The sequence below is a fragment of the Mytilus californianus genome, unplaced genomic scaffold (assembly GCF_021869535.1).
Source record: "Mytilus californianus isolate M0D057914Y unplaced genomic scaffold, xbMytCali1.0.p SCAF_10, whole genome shotgun sequence".
Classification (NCBI taxonomy): Eukaryota; Metazoa; Mollusca; class Bivalvia; order Mytilida; family Mytilidae; genus Mytilus; species Mytilus californianus.
In genome coordinates, this window is record NW_026262582.1 from 68,445,460 (window position 1) to 68,463,742 (window position 18,283).

The 18,283-nt window shown below is 32.7% G+C and overlaps 1 protein-coding gene across 3 annotated transcripts in view; it reads left to right on the forward strand.

Annotated features, from left to right (window-relative positions):
• The first annotated feature begins 2,960 nt into the window (after positions 1-2,960).
• Positions 2,961-18,283, forward strand: part of LOC127718412 (serine/threonine-protein phosphatase 6 regulatory ankyrin repeat subunit A-like) — a 74,734-nt gene continuing 59,411 nt past the window's right edge. For 2 of the 3 annotated variants that reach the window (XM_052224425.1, XM_052224427.1), the window contains exons 1-4: positions 2,992-3,066; positions 10,286-10,393; positions 10,853-11,039; positions 13,573-13,881. In XM_052224425.1, coding sequence (XP_052080385.1) covers positions 10,364-10,393; positions 10,853-11,039; positions 13,573-13,881 — 526 coding nt within the window. In that variant the 5' untranslated portion in view covers positions 2,992-3,066; positions 10,286-10,363. Of the gene's footprint in view, positions 3,067-10,285; positions 10,394-10,852; positions 11,040-13,572; positions 13,882-18,283 lie in introns of all 3 variants that reach the window. The other variant, XM_052224426.1, reaches the window with a different exon arrangement.

Here is an 18,283-nt window from a genome sequence, read left to right on the forward strand (position 1 = left end):
GTGTTGATCGTGTGAGTAAAAACCCGTTGATGAGTCTAATTTGGCATTTCACATTCGTGGAAAAGGAGGTTGGTATTGTGTTTATGACGATTGGAACAAATCCGTTGTCATCTGTGAAACTGATATTCCGTAACGATCAACAAACTTGTGATGGGGTCCGTAAAATTTACGAAGGGATGGCTTCAACTTCACCACGTGGAACTCTTGGTTTAATAACTTCCTTGTGATCAACAGCCCTTTATCAAGGACATTTTGAAAGGGAACACGAGTCTAGGAATATGTATTAATTGGGAGATATATGCTTCTTATGCAGGCGTTGCTGGAATTTAACTACATAGAAATGAAAATCACAATTGGAAAGCTGAAATCATCTCTTTGTCGAATAGTTTTGTTCTCAACCCACCCTCATTGTCAATTTCCAGATGCAAGTCAAGATATGAGGCATAACTACCCAGCCACGTCCACTCTGTGTTTTTGTTAGATGTATTTTTATTTGTATCCATCTGATAAGTTAAGCTTTTTCAACTGATTTTTATAGTTTATTCTTATGTAGTACTGTTACACCACTGTCCCAGGTTAGGAGGAGGGTTGGCGCTTCAAACTAGTTTAACCCCGCCACATTCTGTATGTGCCTCTCCCAAGTCAGGAGCCTGTAATTAAGTGGTTGTCATTAGTTGCTGTGTAACATATTTGTTTTTCGTTCATTATTTTGTACATAAATTAGGCCGTTATTTTTCTCGTTTGAATTGTTTTACATTTGTCATTTCGGGACCTTTATAGCTATGTTGTATGGGCTTTGTTTATTATTGAAGGCCGTACGTTGACCCATAGTTGTTAATTTCTGAGTCATTTTGTCTCTTGGGGAGCGTTGTCTCATTGTGCCACATCTTCTTATTTTTATATTAACTGTATCTGATGTATCCTTTATTTGAAGTTCAAGTTAATTTATAATTTTTTGTCAGGTCAGGGATTTGTATATGTCACTATACGGTATGGGTTTTGCTCATTGTCGAGCATGTATATTGACCTATTGCTGGGTACACTTACGTCATTTGGTCGATAGTTGTCTCATTTGCAATCATATCACTCTTCTTTTGTATAATTGCAATGTTAATTAATTTTTGGCAAACATACATATTTAAAATGACCTATAGTATGACATAGCGAACCATTTTTCAAAATCAAAATGGCTGATGTCAGTCACAAGCGACAGTCATTTTCTAGATGGAAATTGAGATAAAGGAAGGACATTTTTGAATCAGTGTTATTCTTTATTGGGAGCTTTAATGAGACAAATTCGATCAATTAAGTCACTATACGTTAAACGATACAAATAAAGATTATAATGTTTATAACAGAACGTGAAAATAGAATATCATACTAGTGCCTTCTTAATCTTAATATAAAAGAGAGGGGAAAGATACAAAAGGGACATCCACACTCACACGTCGAAAATAATCTGACAACGCAATTGCAAAAAAACGAAAAACGACAAAAAGACAACCAGCAGTTCACAAAACACAACATAGAAGTCTAAAGACTAAGCAACATGAGCCCCACCAAAAATCGGGGGGAGAGGAAAGGATGGGGGGGGGGGGGGTCTCAGGTGCTCCGAAGGGTAAGCAGACCCTGCTCTCATATAGCACTTGTCGTGTTGCTCAACTCTAATGATGGAGGATTGATTTATATATAAAGGCACAAGTTGTCACGAAAAGAAACACAGTGGGTTCAGATAGGAATGCTGACTACCGGGAAACACGCCCACCAACCCTAATACCTATACACCAAGTTTAAAAATAATTTTGTAAACATTTTTTTGAAGCATGATTTCATGGATTTGTACTGCCTTTAACATGACACTAAGACCTACGTACTTAGTTCTTTGACATGAAGGGATTTTGATTTGGGATGGCGACCATAGATTTTGTGAAACAATATTCGTCTTTCTTTTTAATTTTGCATAACTGTGTTGCAGAAGTGCTTTTTTTTGAGGTGTCATAATGAATATTTAGTGTTAATTCGGTGGTCTCATATTTTACACACTGTAAAAATTCATCTTAAAATTGTTCATCTTACTGTTATTGAAACAATTGACAACACAGTTCGTTCATACAACACGTCAGATTGTTATTGTTCAAAAACTAATCACGTCTTATTCCACATACAAAGAGTCAGATTTGATTGATTTTGTTCAAAGTTTGGGTAGAAAAAAAATTTCAAAGACGAATTTACGTTTCTTAAACAGCTGATGAAAAGCTTGACAATCAGTGCATAGACTAGAAATGTTTCTAGAATTTTGTTGTTAGAACCCTCAAATTTGGATAAACATTCGGCTTAGCAAATCCTTAATCTGAATATCTAGTCATTAAATTCCAAAGTTGCCAAAATGTATTTTTTGCATGACTAACATACTGATTATGCTGCCTAAAAGGTGAATTATACAAAGTTAACATAATTTAAAAAAAGATCACAGTACTTTTAAAAATTTTCCCAGGTTGAAATACAAAACTGTTACAGCAACAACAACCATTAATAAAAAAAAAATGATTTTGGCAAAATAAGAAGTATAAACAAATTCATTATAGAAGAAGGGGTTATCCTAATTGATTAGGTAGTAAGACGAAAATTAATTAAAAACATATGTTAAACAATACTATCTGTTGAAGTCATGACTTATTCGAAAAGGGTTTTTAAAAACATTAAATCATGACAAACCTTTCACACTTGTTTACCTTGTACCTAATGTACTAATGTAGAATACATAATTCGAATACATTAGACTGTACTCTAATAGTTAGGTTAAGTGTTATTTCTTAATATATTACGAAAAGGTTAACCACAAATATATCATCACAAAATCAATAATTTGTTATTAATACCGATCTAAAAGTTTGTGCATTTAATATATATCCTACGAACCATATCATGTTTACGCGACATGTCTATTTAGAAGATTTCAAATTCTGCCTAGTCAGGGTAAATAAAGGTAAACATTTGTCGTCAAGACCGAAAAGCCACATTTAAATTTCTTTTTTAAAAACAAAGGTGTTCCACTTACGACAGTGAGTATGTAGTTTACGTATCTTGTGTGTCAGAATTGTAGAAATATTATTTCGTATATAAAAAGATTTCAGTAATATTATTTTGTTAGATTTATTACACAAGTTAGAAATAGGTAAATCAGGTTAAAGTTGATCATATTGCATTTCATATCGATAAACAAACTTTAAATTTAATACTAGTATATCTTTGTGCTTCAGTGAAGCGAATGTTTATTACGACTTTTAAAAAGTGTATGTGTAATTAGCGGCCGGTCCATTATTTGTTACTCAATATGCGATATAAAACAATGTTTGTTTCTGTTTTAATTTTAGTTGTTATTAAACTATTTTAATTCTTAGTATACTATGCTTGTGTATGTGTTACAAAATCTCAACCTCTCATATGTAGAAAAATTTCTTATTTCAAAATGATTTTTTTCTATGCTTTTGCATTTGAATTAAAATACCCAAACATATACGTTTTTCTCTTCGATTTTCTGTAATAGAAAAGAAGGCTACGGTGTCTTAATTCATGACACAAATTCCCTAATTGTCATTGACGAATGTGAAAGCAAAATACATTTGAAACAATTCACCTTTACATAGATACGAGAGCTATATACGATAATAAATTTTTACATTGTTAAAAAGGAAGTGTAAATAGAATTACCACCGGACCAACATTTACGAAAATAAGTTGAAGTGTAAAAAAATATACTTTTTGAAAATTTTATGATGTTATATAACCACATTGATGGACAGGTATTAGATTTCGCACATCGAATATTGAAGGGGGTTTTACTTCTGATATTGGCAAACTAACTTACTTAATAGTGTTTATTACTTCTCCGCTAAGCAAAAGTTACAATAAGTGGGATAAAAGGTATATAATGTTGTACGCACCACAATCACACAACTATATCAAACTGATGAGCATGTAATTGATGACATAAAATGTATATTAAATAGGCAGTACGGAACAAATATGTATTACTCAGTTTATAAATCAAATTAATCTAATTATGAATTCAATGAATAAAACTGATAGTAAAAAAAACTGGCTTACGATTGCATAGACCAAACGTTAAATAGTTTTTTTTTTCTAGATTCAAAAGATAGCAATAGAGTAACAGTAAAGTCACTCGATCATTATGCATCTCTTACAGATAGACATACTATAGATTAGTACTTTGTGTTTCCATGAACCGAAAACATTTCTTCATGTCCATTTTTTAATGTAGATACATGTTTTTTTTATAATATTTTATTTGGTAAAATAAATTGTGTGTGTGTGTGTGTTGATATGTCAAAAAATATCATCACACACACTAATTTATCGATGAAATACACTTAAATCAAAAGGCATTTTTCATATCATTCCATTTGAAATAAGAAGAACTAACGTATTTTTTAGCGAATAAGTGTAATTGAATTGAAAGCATATAGTGTATTTCTTCATGACTCAAATATCATACCTGTAACTTTGTACAACGTATGTCATATTTTACTTATCAGTTGTTCAATTTGCTTACTTATTTTAATAACGAATTCTGGCTGTATACAAATTTGAAGTTTTGTGAAACAATCTATTTTTATTTTTTGCTTTTCAATAAGAGAATCAAAATTTATATAGTTTATATTTTATTATTCAGAAACTAAACAAACGGATGAGACACAAGTTTTACAATTTAGTAATGTCTTATCCAGTACATACTTAATTTACAAATACATGAACATTAAATGAAATATACAATAAATATGAGGGTTTGGATGGGGGGGGGGGGGGGTCCTTCAGTTCTGTATTCTTCACTTTTTTAGGCCATTTTTCTCTATTCTTTATACTTTTTGCCCATTATTATCTATTCCGGAAACCCCTATCCACACCCTCATATATATATATATATATATATATATATATATATATATATATATCGCCAATGGCAGTCAGCAGGGTTTAAGAACATCCGTTGTTCGACCTGCTAGTCAAATGCGTTTTCTTAAAATATACTTTTTTACTTTTATGTTCTTTTGGAAAATGTTGTTTGTGCTGTATTTAAACCCATCAAACAAGAAATTTATTTTGCATGCACACGTATAAAAACTGCAGTTTTTATCCAACGCAATCATAGGTTTGAACGTTGTTTTCAATTTAGACTTGTTTATATTTTTTCGTTTGGGCTTGTATTATATTTGCAATCGGGTTAATATGGTCCGTTCATCCTATTTCGACTCTTCAAAATTCAAGAGTCTATCCTTGAATGAGGTAAACTATATGGCCTTCCAAATACCGTTTCGATTCCTAACATCACTGAAGAGACATTAATTGTCGAAATCCGGATCATGCGATATGGTGTACCAAATTTTGCACTTCATGTTTGCAGTATACCATCTTTTCCGCAAGCTTATTGTTTTTCTGTTTGGTATTAAATTAATAATTAAGATCATATAAACCCGAAGGCAAATATAATACAAGCCCAAACGAAAAAATATAAACAAGTCTAAATTGAAAACAACGTTCAAACCTATGATTTCGTTGGATAAAAACCGCAATTTTTATACGTGTGCATGCAAAACAAATTTCTTATTAGAGGGGTCTAAATACAGCACATACAACATTTTCAAAAAGACCAAAAAAGTGAAAAAGTATATTTTAACAAAACGCATTTGACTAGCAGGTCAAACAACGGATGTTTAACTGACTGGTGGGCGTTGTTTGCATGTTTGATAAAATCATCCAGTTTTTGTTGGGATTCAATCCATTCCATGTCAACATCATCGATGAAACAGACCAAGACAGTGGTTTAGATAAAGATGTTGAAATGATTTGTTTCTCTAATTTGGCCATAACAATATTGGTGTAAGACGGTGCCACTTTCGTCCCCATCGCTGTCACGTTTATCTGAAAGTAATGTTCACCATTGAAGGCGAAATTGTTGCATTTCAGAACCAGAATAAACAGCTGGACTAAACATTCGGTGGGTGGTTCTAAAATGTTGCGCGAGTGCCATATTTCCTTGCACGATTGTATACCGTCATCATGAGGTATGTTGGTATACGATGAGATGACATATAAAGTGACAAAGAGAGTTTCCGGAGGAGAGGGTTCATTGATTTTTACGAAGGTAATCTGTGGTGTCTTGAATGTTAGATCGAAGATTTTCTACATGAGATCTTGGAAAGTCTAAGAATTCCGAGATTTTCTCAGTCGGGTTGCCGTTTGCGGATACAATTGGTCTACCAGGGTTGTTAACCTTGTGTATTTTGGGAAGAGGATACAATCGACCAGGCTTGACGTTCTCTGGTTTTAAATATCCGATTGTATCCTCATCTATGTGACCGTCATTGTGCATGGTTTGTAACGCAATAATAATTTTGGAACTAAACTACGAAGTAGGGTCATGGTCAAGCTTCTTATAAAATCTCTCATCAGAGAGCTGACCCTCTAGTTCCGCGATGTAGTTAGTTTTGTCCATAATGACAACGGCATTTCCCTTGTTTGCTGGTTTTAGCACAATATCATCTCGGTTTTTCAGCGATTGTATGGCTGTTTTCTCGTCAGAAGAGGTGTTATAAAACGACGAGTACTTGTTGTTAGCTAGATGAACAACATCCGATTTGATTTTGTCGATAACTTCTTCCAGTATAGCAGATTTGCTTGGTTTTGGAATCCATGAACTTTTCTTTTTAAAGCGTGGAATTTTTATTCGAGTCAGAACTGTCGGAGTCTTCCTCTGTGTCCTCTGGTTTGTCACCAAAGTATTCTTTAATTCTAACTTTTTACAACGAAATATCCATGTATGCACTTATTCATGTTGATGGAAAGGCGTTGAATGGGTATGGGCTATACATATATTCAGGACAAGAACATGTAAATGTGATATGAATATGAACCATGCAGTGCATGAATATTTAACCCCGCCATACTTTGTATATGCCTGTCCCAAGTCAGCACAGTGGCTAAGTCAAAGAACATTTAAAGTTACTAGTCGTAAATTAAAAAAAAATGAGATTATGCGGACTATTACTGAGGCAACATGAATGAAACGAGCAATGGGATACTCCATACTTGTTTTTAACCTTCTTATGGGACAAAAGTAAATTTTTCAAAAACTTACAGTAAATTACCAGGGCCATTACTAAAACAAGTAATTTTCAAAATTACCTATACAAGTAATGTTGAAAACGAGGCTATTTTAAATATTATTTAGATAAGTAACTTTTCTAAATATTATTTTTATAGATGTCCTTTCATACAGATTTTACTACCTTTATCGAATGTTGACAGTCATCTGGTTATTTTTCCATGAAATATAAAAACTAATCCTCATGAAAAACTAATTGCCTTTCTGACGCACTTATCTTTCACATCGACGCTTTTTGGTAAAAAATTGGTCTCTTGGGACTATTAAAATATTTTTTTCCTTTTAAATCTTAAAGGTAGACAGATATGAGTAGATAGACACTTGTGATTTAATTAAGACATGAAGTTATTTATAATTTGTAACCCAAAACAATTACTTATGTTCCTTAAATTATTGTAATTACTCATTCTTTCGAAGATGTATAAAATAACTTATTCAAATAATATTTTTGTCATTATTTTTAAAGTGACCTTTGTTCTCTATACTCCTCTCAAATTTAATAAATTTCTTATTTTATGTTATAAAATGATGTAAAAAGTCATGAAACTACATCTAGTCCATGCTTTCACTGAAATTTAAAATTAATCTATTGAGTAATTTAACATTTGTTTTAAAAGGAACTAAAAAAAAATAACTTGTTTAAGTAACGCCCCTGGCCACAAATATAATGGTCACTTATTGATACAGATTGGATCTGAAAATAGAAGTGAGACAGATGATACCACGAGACAATAAAAAATCAAACGTCCAAGTAAGATTTGAAATTTCCTGTCAATAAACTGAGAAACTCGCTACGGCAAAGTTCACTTAGATAAATTATGCAATTTGGTTTTCTCCTTTCTGGTCATTAAGTCCATAAATATACGATTCTTGGCTTTCAAATGTGAAGTTTGAGCGTTCGGACGAAGGTAAATGTAAAACATCGCCTCGGACAAATAAGATTTATCAAGTGTTTATTTCATGTAAAGTAAAGTAAAATTGAGAATGGAAATGGGGAATGTGTCAAAGAGACAACAACCCGACCACAGAACAGACAACAGCAGAAGGTCACCAACAGGTCTTCAATGCAGCGAGAAACTCCCGCACCCGGAGGCGTCCCTCAGCTGGCCCCCAAACAAATATATATACTAGTTCAGTGATAATGAACGCCATACTAAACTCCAAATTGTACACAAAAACTAAAATTAAAAATAATACAAGACTAACAAAGGCTAGAGGCTCCTGACTTGGGACAGGCGCAAAAATGCGGCGGGGTTAAACATGTTTATGAGATCTCAACCCTCCCCCTATACCTCTAGCCAATGTAGAAAAGTAAACGCATAACAATACGCACATTAAAATTCAGTTCAAGAGAAGTCCGAGTCTGATGTCAGAAGATGTAACCAAAGAAAATAAACAAAATGACAATAATACATAAATAACAACAGACCACTAGCAGTTAACTGACATGCCAGCTCCAGACTTCAATTAAACTGACCGAAAGATTATGTCCTCATCATATGAATATCAGGCACAATCCTTCCCGTTAGGGGTTTAGTATCATACCATCATAACATATATGAGAAGAACATAACCCGTGTCATGCCAACAACTGGTTTTTAAATAAATGTGTTTAGTGCCGATGCAAAGACCCTATAAGTGAATCAATATTAACGCCAAAATATGCAATCTTTAATGACCCGACAACAGTATCGTAACTATATCCCTTCTTAATAAGTCTATTTAAAGGTTTTGTTAGCTTCAGAGGTGAATACTGACATTTTTGTGCTTTATAAAGAATATTTCCATAAAAAATTGGATGTGAAATACCTGAACGTATAAGAAGTCTGCATGTTGAGCTATATTTACGAATGATGTCCTTATACCGATGATAAAATTTAGTAAATGTTTTGACTAGTTTGTGATATCGAAAACGCTGGTGTAATAATTTTTCAGTAATACATAAACTTCTCTCGTTAAAATCTAAAACATTGTTACATACACGAGCGAATCGTACAAGTTGAGATATATAAACACCGTAAGATGGTGACAAGGGAACGTCACCATCTAAAAATGGATAATTAACGATAGGAAATGAAAAATCAACTCTTTTATCATATATTTTAGTATTAAGCTTTCCATTAATGATATAGATATCAAGATCGAGGAAAGGGCAGTGGTCATTGTTAGTATTAGCTTTATTTTAAAGTAAGTTCAACAGGATAAATTTCTTTAGTATACATACTGAAGTAGCACACATACACCTTATTAGGGTTCTTTAAAGTTGGTTCGAATTAGTTTCTCTTTAGATCTATATATGTTACGTATTGCATGTATTGTTTGACACACAATACTTAAAACGATAAAATAGAAATTATTAAATAGAAAGGAACATATGTCAAAAAAGGATCACCTGTGTAAAAGAAAAGATTACACTAGAATTAAACGAATTCTACATTTAATCTGTTTGCAATTATTCACCTTTTGATATGATTTAAGCTTTATTTGTACTTGTACTTGTACAAATAACGTCTCCTGTTACTCCGCTTCCATGTTGAGCAAAGGGTTACGTGTATTTCTTTTTGTGTAACAGTTCATTTTGGGGTTCTCTTCGCAGTCCGCATTTAAACTTTGTCGATTTAAAAAAAATCAGAGACAACTATTTAGATTTTAACAACTTAATGATCAAAATTTCTTATCTGAATTTGTTAAGACGAGACGTCAGAGACTGTTTCCCAGTTGTTTAGTACAAAGACATGGGATTTATTCTGTAGTAATGAACAGACAGTACGGAATTCTAATATTTTTTTTTCTGATTTGAAGAACATTTGACGTTTCACAATGAACTGTATGATTAAATAAAAAATAATTTAATTTACAATAAAACGAAATTACCCGAGAAGACTAGAAAGATCAATCATTACATAGGCTGATTTATGTTTTGACAGATAAGTTAAACATGTTTTAATGAGAAAGAACTGTGGTTTTTTTTTGTGTTGTGATACAAACAAATACATGTAAGTACCCATTTCAAAAAGTAAGGGGGAAGTGATTTCATTAAACTGTATTTAATTCCTCTTTTGAACTTATTAAAGATTATATTGTATTTTTATACGTTTGCAGTTAATGATGGAAGCTCAACATCACCTGTGTATCAAAATGATTAAAATAACCACATGAAAAAAGAACATTCGGCAAACAATGATAAATTTTTCTTTGACATCTCTTCTGGTAAGTATTAAATTCAATTAAGCAAACTTACGTACTATGAATACCTATTGTCATTTTGAAAAAAAAGTAAAATAACAAAAATACAGAACTCCAAGGAAAATTTAAAACGGACACATTCCTTATTTCCATTCTCCATTCTATTTATCTATTTTCAAAATATTTCGTAGTGAGTTATAAAATATGGATATGTGTACAGATGCTGTCGTAAGCATATAAAACACTTCCACGCTTTACAGTTAACCCATTAAACTGGTAAATTGAAATGTGTCGGATCGCATACTAAAGGCCATCTATGACATGGAATTTCCATAACGGCAAACTTAGTCACGATGGCGATCGACATACTTTAGTATGTAAACATTATATGTCATTTCACTTATCTACCAGAATAGATATTTGCAAACTTGCAATTTATATATCCACCATGACACTTATAATAGCTATTTTTTTTTATTTCAGATGGCCGTGGGATGCTCTAAATTAATTCATAATGTGACGATCCGGTGCCCAACGAGTGTGGAAAGAAGGCTACAAAACTCATACTGGAGTAGAATTTACTGTTCGGCTGTTAATGTTTATCATTGCATCAGAGATGAAAGAGATAATTTAGTTGCAACATGTAACGAACCTGTACAAATACCTCAAGGTATTGTAGTTAAACATCATACTATGAAAACTGTTTTCCCTTTTTCTTTTGATATATGCTTTCTTAAGGTTATCTTTGAATTTCAGTCCAAGCAATGTACAATTTGTTCTATTCTGATGAATGAGTCGATACCTCTGATGGTGGACCGGTACTGGCATGGAACATGGGGTTCGTGTTGCTCAGTCTTTAGTTTGCTATGTTGTGTTTTGTGTACTACTGTTTGTCTGTTTTCTTTTTGTAGTTACCACATTAGGAACATATCCGCTATCATCTGTGAAACGGATATTCCATAACGGTCAACGAACTCGTGAAGGCGTCCGTAAAATTTACGAAGGGATGATTTCAACTTCACCATTTGGAACTCTTGATTTAATAACTTCCTTGAGAACAGCAACCCTCTATCAAGGAAATCATGATAGGAAATACAAGCCCGGGAATATCGTATCAATGAGGAGATATATACTCTGTATGCAGGCGCTGTTTTAGTGTTGCTACATAGAAATGGAAAGTTCACAATTGGGAAGCTGAAATCATCTCTTTTTTCGCTAAGTTTTGTTTTCAAACGACCTTCATTGTCAATTTCTTGATGTAAGTCAAGATATGAGGCAGACTTAACTGTATATGCTGTATCCTTTATCTCAGGTTCGATGAGATAGATGCGTTCAACATAGTCACCAAATTTTGAATTATTTAGTGAGAGAACATCATCTATATAGCGGAAAGTAAAGTTACAGGATACTGTTTACTTCTTTTCTTCTTCCTAAGAAGTTCCTGTATGAAGTCAGCTTCATAAGAATAAAGGAACAAGTCGGCTAGAAGAGGGACACAGTTTGTTCCCATTGGAATGCCGATTGTTTGTTGAAAAACACGTCCTCTAAACGTAACAAATATGTTGTCAATCAAGAAATCAAGCTTGATAATGTCAGTTTCAGAGAATTTTTTGTTTGAATCACAACAATAACGTAACGTTTAACTATCCCAGTAGTAACGTTACTTAGTTACATATCTTAAAATTCCGGTGAAAGATGAAAACGTTAAAACAATGATTTCTTTATGATTTTCTACTAAAATCTGATTTTTGTGTCTTTGATAAATGTATATTCTTTATATATATATAAAAGTCTAGATATTAGTCAACATATATTACATATGTAACTATCAGAAGCTTTTCCCTCCTTTCAAACCTGCAAAATCATCCAAAGTCCACAACACTGTTTGTTCAGATATAACTAGTTAACGTCAGACGCTTAAATTTGTCCTTTTACGAACGCTCATTTGTATTCATTTTCGAAAACACCTAAAAGATGTTCACTCAAGTAGATTCAATTAGACTTTAGACCCGACATTATAGACGGTAACAATTGCTTACCTTATATCATTATCTCAAAAAGAAAAAAAAAAAGATCTTGTGGGGTTTTATTCCTCAGTGGATTAATGATAACTTTTGAAGATACGAAAACTAAATATATTTTTAATGAAAAATGTCGTTGCTTGGCTATGTTTTTTTAAGCTTAGTATACAAATTGGAGGGTTCTTAATATCAGTCTAGACACAGATATTTGTAATGGTCGTGTTTATGCAAATTAATTGTTCGGATACGTTTGATTAATCACACTTAAAGTGTAAATACACAAGTTTGACAGTGTTACATATATTTATAAGGAACACAAATTTTCAAACAGATATTAAGGCTCGAATTAAGAATCTTAGCATTACCTTATATTATCATCTCAAAAAGAAAAAAAAAGATCTTGTGGGGTTTTATTCCTCAATGGATTAATGATAATTTTTGAAGATACGAAAACTAGATATACATATATTTATTAGAAACACAAATTTTCAAACAGATATAAAGGCTCGAATTAAGAATCTTAGCATGATAAAATACCACCCTATGCCGTATGTGATTGTTTCAGGAACCTATAGTCTAGCGAATGTAGTTCGTCACCGCATATCACAATTATTTTACCATAACGATTGTTTTCGTACAACGTGCTTGCAATTTATATTTTACGGGTTTTTCTTGCTAGCAGCTCGTTCTTTGACGTGCTTTATGAACATTTTTAGAAAGGCAACGTGCGAGCCAATTGTTTATTCTTAGTTCATTGTGGAATGGCAATTTTATTTCTTGTGATTATACCCGCGTTACATGTTCATAACTTAGATAATACGAACCCTTTCGCACATTTTGTTATACTTTATTACATGCTATACAGTATGCCCCTTTTTTATTTTTGAAAGCATATGGGGACATCAACTTGTCTAGTTCGTTTTCCTTTGGTCTATAGTGTATTATTGTCTCATTGGTTAATATCACAAATCAATTTTTAAGACTGAGCATGAACTTTGGCTAACAGCATTAAAGAGAACATTTTAAAATCCTAAAACAATCCAAAACTTAATTCACCAAGTAAGATAACTACTAAAACTTTAAAACTTACCATAAATAAAAAGAAATAATACTGCTGTAAAGCTTAATATCTCTAGATACCCTCTGGACTCTTTGTGATCACTGTTTCATTTTTATTTTCAGGAAACTATCCAATCTATTTACACAGATCAGATAAAATACACTATGAAAGATGTCCAAAACATTTATATCAACCATTTCCCGTATTGTCATATGAAATTTCAGACTGCGAGTATGAAAAATCATCATGTAACGGCATTGGCCAAATTCCATGTGGCAATGGTAATACAACTGATGATTCTACATGTGGATGTGACTATAAAAAAGGATATGTTATGAATAGTCAAACCAAATGTTGCTCTCCATCAAGGTTTGAAGAATGCTACTGCCAATATCATACGTGTGACAACAATCTGCAAGAACTCGACGCAGGTATGTAACGAGTTGCAATGTAAAGGTTAAGATTCTTTCATTGAACTTTATTCCAAAACGGAGCGTCTAAAATGTAACATTTTCTTTGAATGCTCCTGTTAAAAGTGCAAAATATGGAATGAAGATATTGCAAATAATTTGTAAACTTGTTTGAATACCTACGAATATTAAACTAATTATCGGCCGATAAAGGGCATGTTACATAATGTATTACAATGGTAACAAGTAGACATAATTAAAAGAAACCAATAATGATAAAGCTTATGATTATATGACCATGATAAAATAAAATGTTTTTTCCCGTTTATTTTGTCAGGAAAGTATATCGTGTATATTTTATCTATCCGTACTCAATTTAAAATAAAAGTATTGAAAAGTGTTTCACACATTACAGCATGTAGACTTGAGGGTGTAGGTAAAGGTAGTATTTTTGGTTACCTTGCTTGCTAGCTGAATCATAGAATCATTATTAGCTAAGGTACTACCATCCTTTGGGCGGAGTCAATACGTAAGCACCAATCAAAAGTATAGACAGTATATAAACATTGTGGAACAAGTTTAATAAGTCAATTTAAAAATATATTTTCAATCTAAATTTTCAATCTGGTGTAAATTATAAACTAATTCATAAGCATGTTGAAGGTGTGTTTGATTTGTCAATTTTATTCCAATCAATCACCTCTGTCGTTTACATCTAGATTATTTACATGTGCTATTCTATACTATAAGCAGTAGTTTACAATGTTCAATCAATTTTGAAAAACAAATCTGATTATATCCTTATTATATATATATATATATATAAATCCTTATTATATGTATATAATAATGATATCATTTTTGATTTTGGTGGGGGGTGAGTGCTTCGGGGGAGTGCTTCGGAAGGTATAGAAAATAAGCTTGGCCGTGAAAAATCTTTGAGATCATCTGACCATGTATTGTTTTGTTTTGATAGATATGAACAATAGCGAGGAAATCGATAACGCCAGTCTATCTGAGTGGACAGTATTAAATAGAATAAATAATTTTATTTTACCATTTTCTGCAGTGATGAAAAAAAAAAATGCACATCAAAGTTTGGGAATTACAAAAAGGAGCATTTTTATATTCATGTTTCATGCAAAGCTGAATCTAGCGTATTACATCGAACTGTGTAAATGAACTTTCCCTTCAAATAGAATTTCATCAAATATAAAAAAAAAATGATTGCAATAGAAAAAAGAAGGAGCACATGTCTTTAGAACTTTGTTCTCTGTGGATAGACAGTTGTAATAAAAGATTCTATTTATGTTTTCGCCACATACAGATTTCATTATCTGTTTTGTGTGTCAGTCCATCATATATGTATAATTTAGTTAAAATAAAACCTTTCACATTCACATAAAAAAAACCTTGAAAGAAAAATGACAGAGGTAATTGATTGAAATAAAATTGACAAATCAAACACACCTACAACATGCTTGTGAATTATTTTATACTTGACACTTGATTTTAAATTTAGATTGTAAACATATTTTTAAATTGACTTGTATATTATATACTGTCCCTACTTTTGATTGGCTCTCTGCTTAACTACTGACTCCGCCCAAAGTACTACCTTAGCTAATAATGATTTCATGGTTCAGCTAGCAAGCAAACCAAAGATACTATCGTTACCTACACACTCAAGTCATTCTACTGTAATTCCATCATGTGAAGTCCGTCGATTAGGAACTTTTGATGAAACGACAATATTCAAAATTGAAAAATTACCTGCAGTATACAAACCACTTATTTGAGGAATATATTGAACCGCTTTATTTTAAAAGAGGGGCGAAAGATACCAAAGGGACATTCAAACTCACAAGCCGAAAATAAACTGACAACGCCATGGCTAAAAAAGAAAAGATCAACAGACATACAAAAGTACACAAAACACCACACAAAAAACTAAAGACTGAGCAACACGAACCCCACCAAAAACTGGGGTGATCTCAGGTGCTCCTGAAGGGTAAGCAGATCCTGCTCCAAATGTGGCACCCATCGTGTTGCTCATGTTATTACAAACCCGGTAATAAGTCTAACTCGGTAGGTCAAATTCGGGAAAAGTGGGGCGGGATTATATTTAAGCAATTATCGACTCGCAAAAGTAGTCTCTCCACCAATCTTGAGTTGTTTTTTATGAATGAGTTACACAGGTCACGTACTTTATATGGCATTTTTCACGTTTAGCCTATTGACTGACATTATCCACGACTGAATCCGTCAGTACTTTTAAGTTGTGTTTCAAATTGATGGATTAAGGCTCTCGATATTTGGGGCCTTTGGATAACATATTTTCCAGAGAAGTATTATTGGCAAATTTCGTGTCGCCAGTTATAACGCGGTCAATCGGATTGTATACGAACGGGAAGCTAGAATAGGTGCAATCAGGGTAAGACTTGAAATCGTCAATATTGAGATCCTGAAACACGGGTTTGTAATTGAAAATTTTATTTTCATTTGGTATAAGAAATAATTTTTAAAGTAGGAGGTATTTTCGAGTGAACCAATTTATAATGAAGGATATTTCCCACGTTCTTTGTTGGCAAAGGAAACTTGTAAAAATGATCTATTCTCATTTTTTTCGTTTGTTTTATGTAAAAAAAACATTTTGCGAAGAACCACACTGATTACCACAGAAAATACACCAAAGATGATTTAATCAATTTGCTGGACTTCTTGAGCATATTTGTTTTTGATGGTGGATTTATATTCAAGCAGACAGTCCGGACTCCAATGGGAACTAATTGTGATCAACTACAGACAGACTTGTTTTGTATTCTTCTTAAAGACAAAACGTAAAAGCATGTTGCAAATTAATTTAATTTCCGTTTCAGATATATTGATGATGTTCTTTCACTTAATAACCCACATTTCAATGAGTGCTTACATTTCATATATCTCAGTGAACTTAAGATTAAGGAAACTGCCGACAAATTGAATGTCTTCTTTCATATCTTGATCATTTCATCTATATTAACACAGACAGACTACTTAAAACTAGAATCAATGACACACTTGATGATTTCAACTTTCCAATTGTATGGTATTTATATATCTCAGTTAATACGCTACATGCATACATGTGTACAATATTGCTCATTAACAGCTGGGATGTGCTCCATTCACAAAAAAATGTGCAAACAGAGTTATGAGGAAGAACGACTGAAATCAAGATTACATGAGTTTAACGGTCATCAATGTAGCGGTGTGTTAGCTCACTTGAGAATCGCTAATTTTGTTTTGGAGTTCATGCGATTCCCTCAGTCCTTGTTTGTTACCTTGATTAGCCAAATTCATTGAAGTTTAGTCTGTAGGGATTTGGGACCTTATTTTTTTAATGAACGGGGATTTAAAATAAAGTGAAATGTGGTATTTTCTATAACACTTAATTATTAAGAATACAGTATTTCTGCAACTGAATGATTATAAACAGGTAAGAAGTATTTTCGCCTCTTTATGTATGCATACATGATCAGCTTAAATTTGTAAATGTCACAAAAAAAGCAAAAGACGCGTATTACTTTAAATTAGGAATTGAGGTTTCCATGAAATAATGGTGATAATAATAAAAACAAACATTCCGAAGGATGTAAACAAGTAGAACAAATATCGATTACGGTACCAATTTTCCTGCACCAGATTCTCATTTTGAAAATAAATGTCCCGCTATTGACACTCAAAGAATTTGATTTTTAAGTAAAGGTTTATGAAAAGCAATACAAAGGAGTATAGTGTTTTTTTTAACCTTTGTATATTGGTCATATTTTGTTAATTGTTTTATTGACCCGACGAAACATATTGACTGAAGACAAAGTCCAAAGTCAATACACTTTGATGGATCAATAGAAACATGTACTGACCGATTTGAAAAAGCTATAAATTCTTTATAATGATATCATGTAATTCAAAATTTTTAACATACCTTTCAAAAATGATCATTCAATGTTTACTTTGTTTTAAGATCTATAAAATTGAGAATGGAAATGGGGAATGTGTCAAGGAGACAACAACCCGACCATAGAGCAGACAACAGCCGAAGGCCACCAATGGGTCTTCAATGCAGCGAGAAACTCCCGCACCCAGAGGCGTCCTTCAGCTGGCCCCTAAACAAATATGTACACTAGTTCAGTGATAATGGACGTCATACTAAACTCCAAATTATACACAAGAAACTAAAATGAAAAATGATACAAGACTAACAAAGGCCAGAGGCTCCTGACTTGGGACAGGCGCAAAAATGCGGCGGGGTTAAACATGTTTTTTGAGATCTCAACCCTCCCCCTATACCTCTAGCCAATGTAGAAAAACAAACGTACAACAGTACGCACAGTAAAACTCAGTTTAAGAGAAGTCCGAGTCCGATGTCAGAATAGGAAAC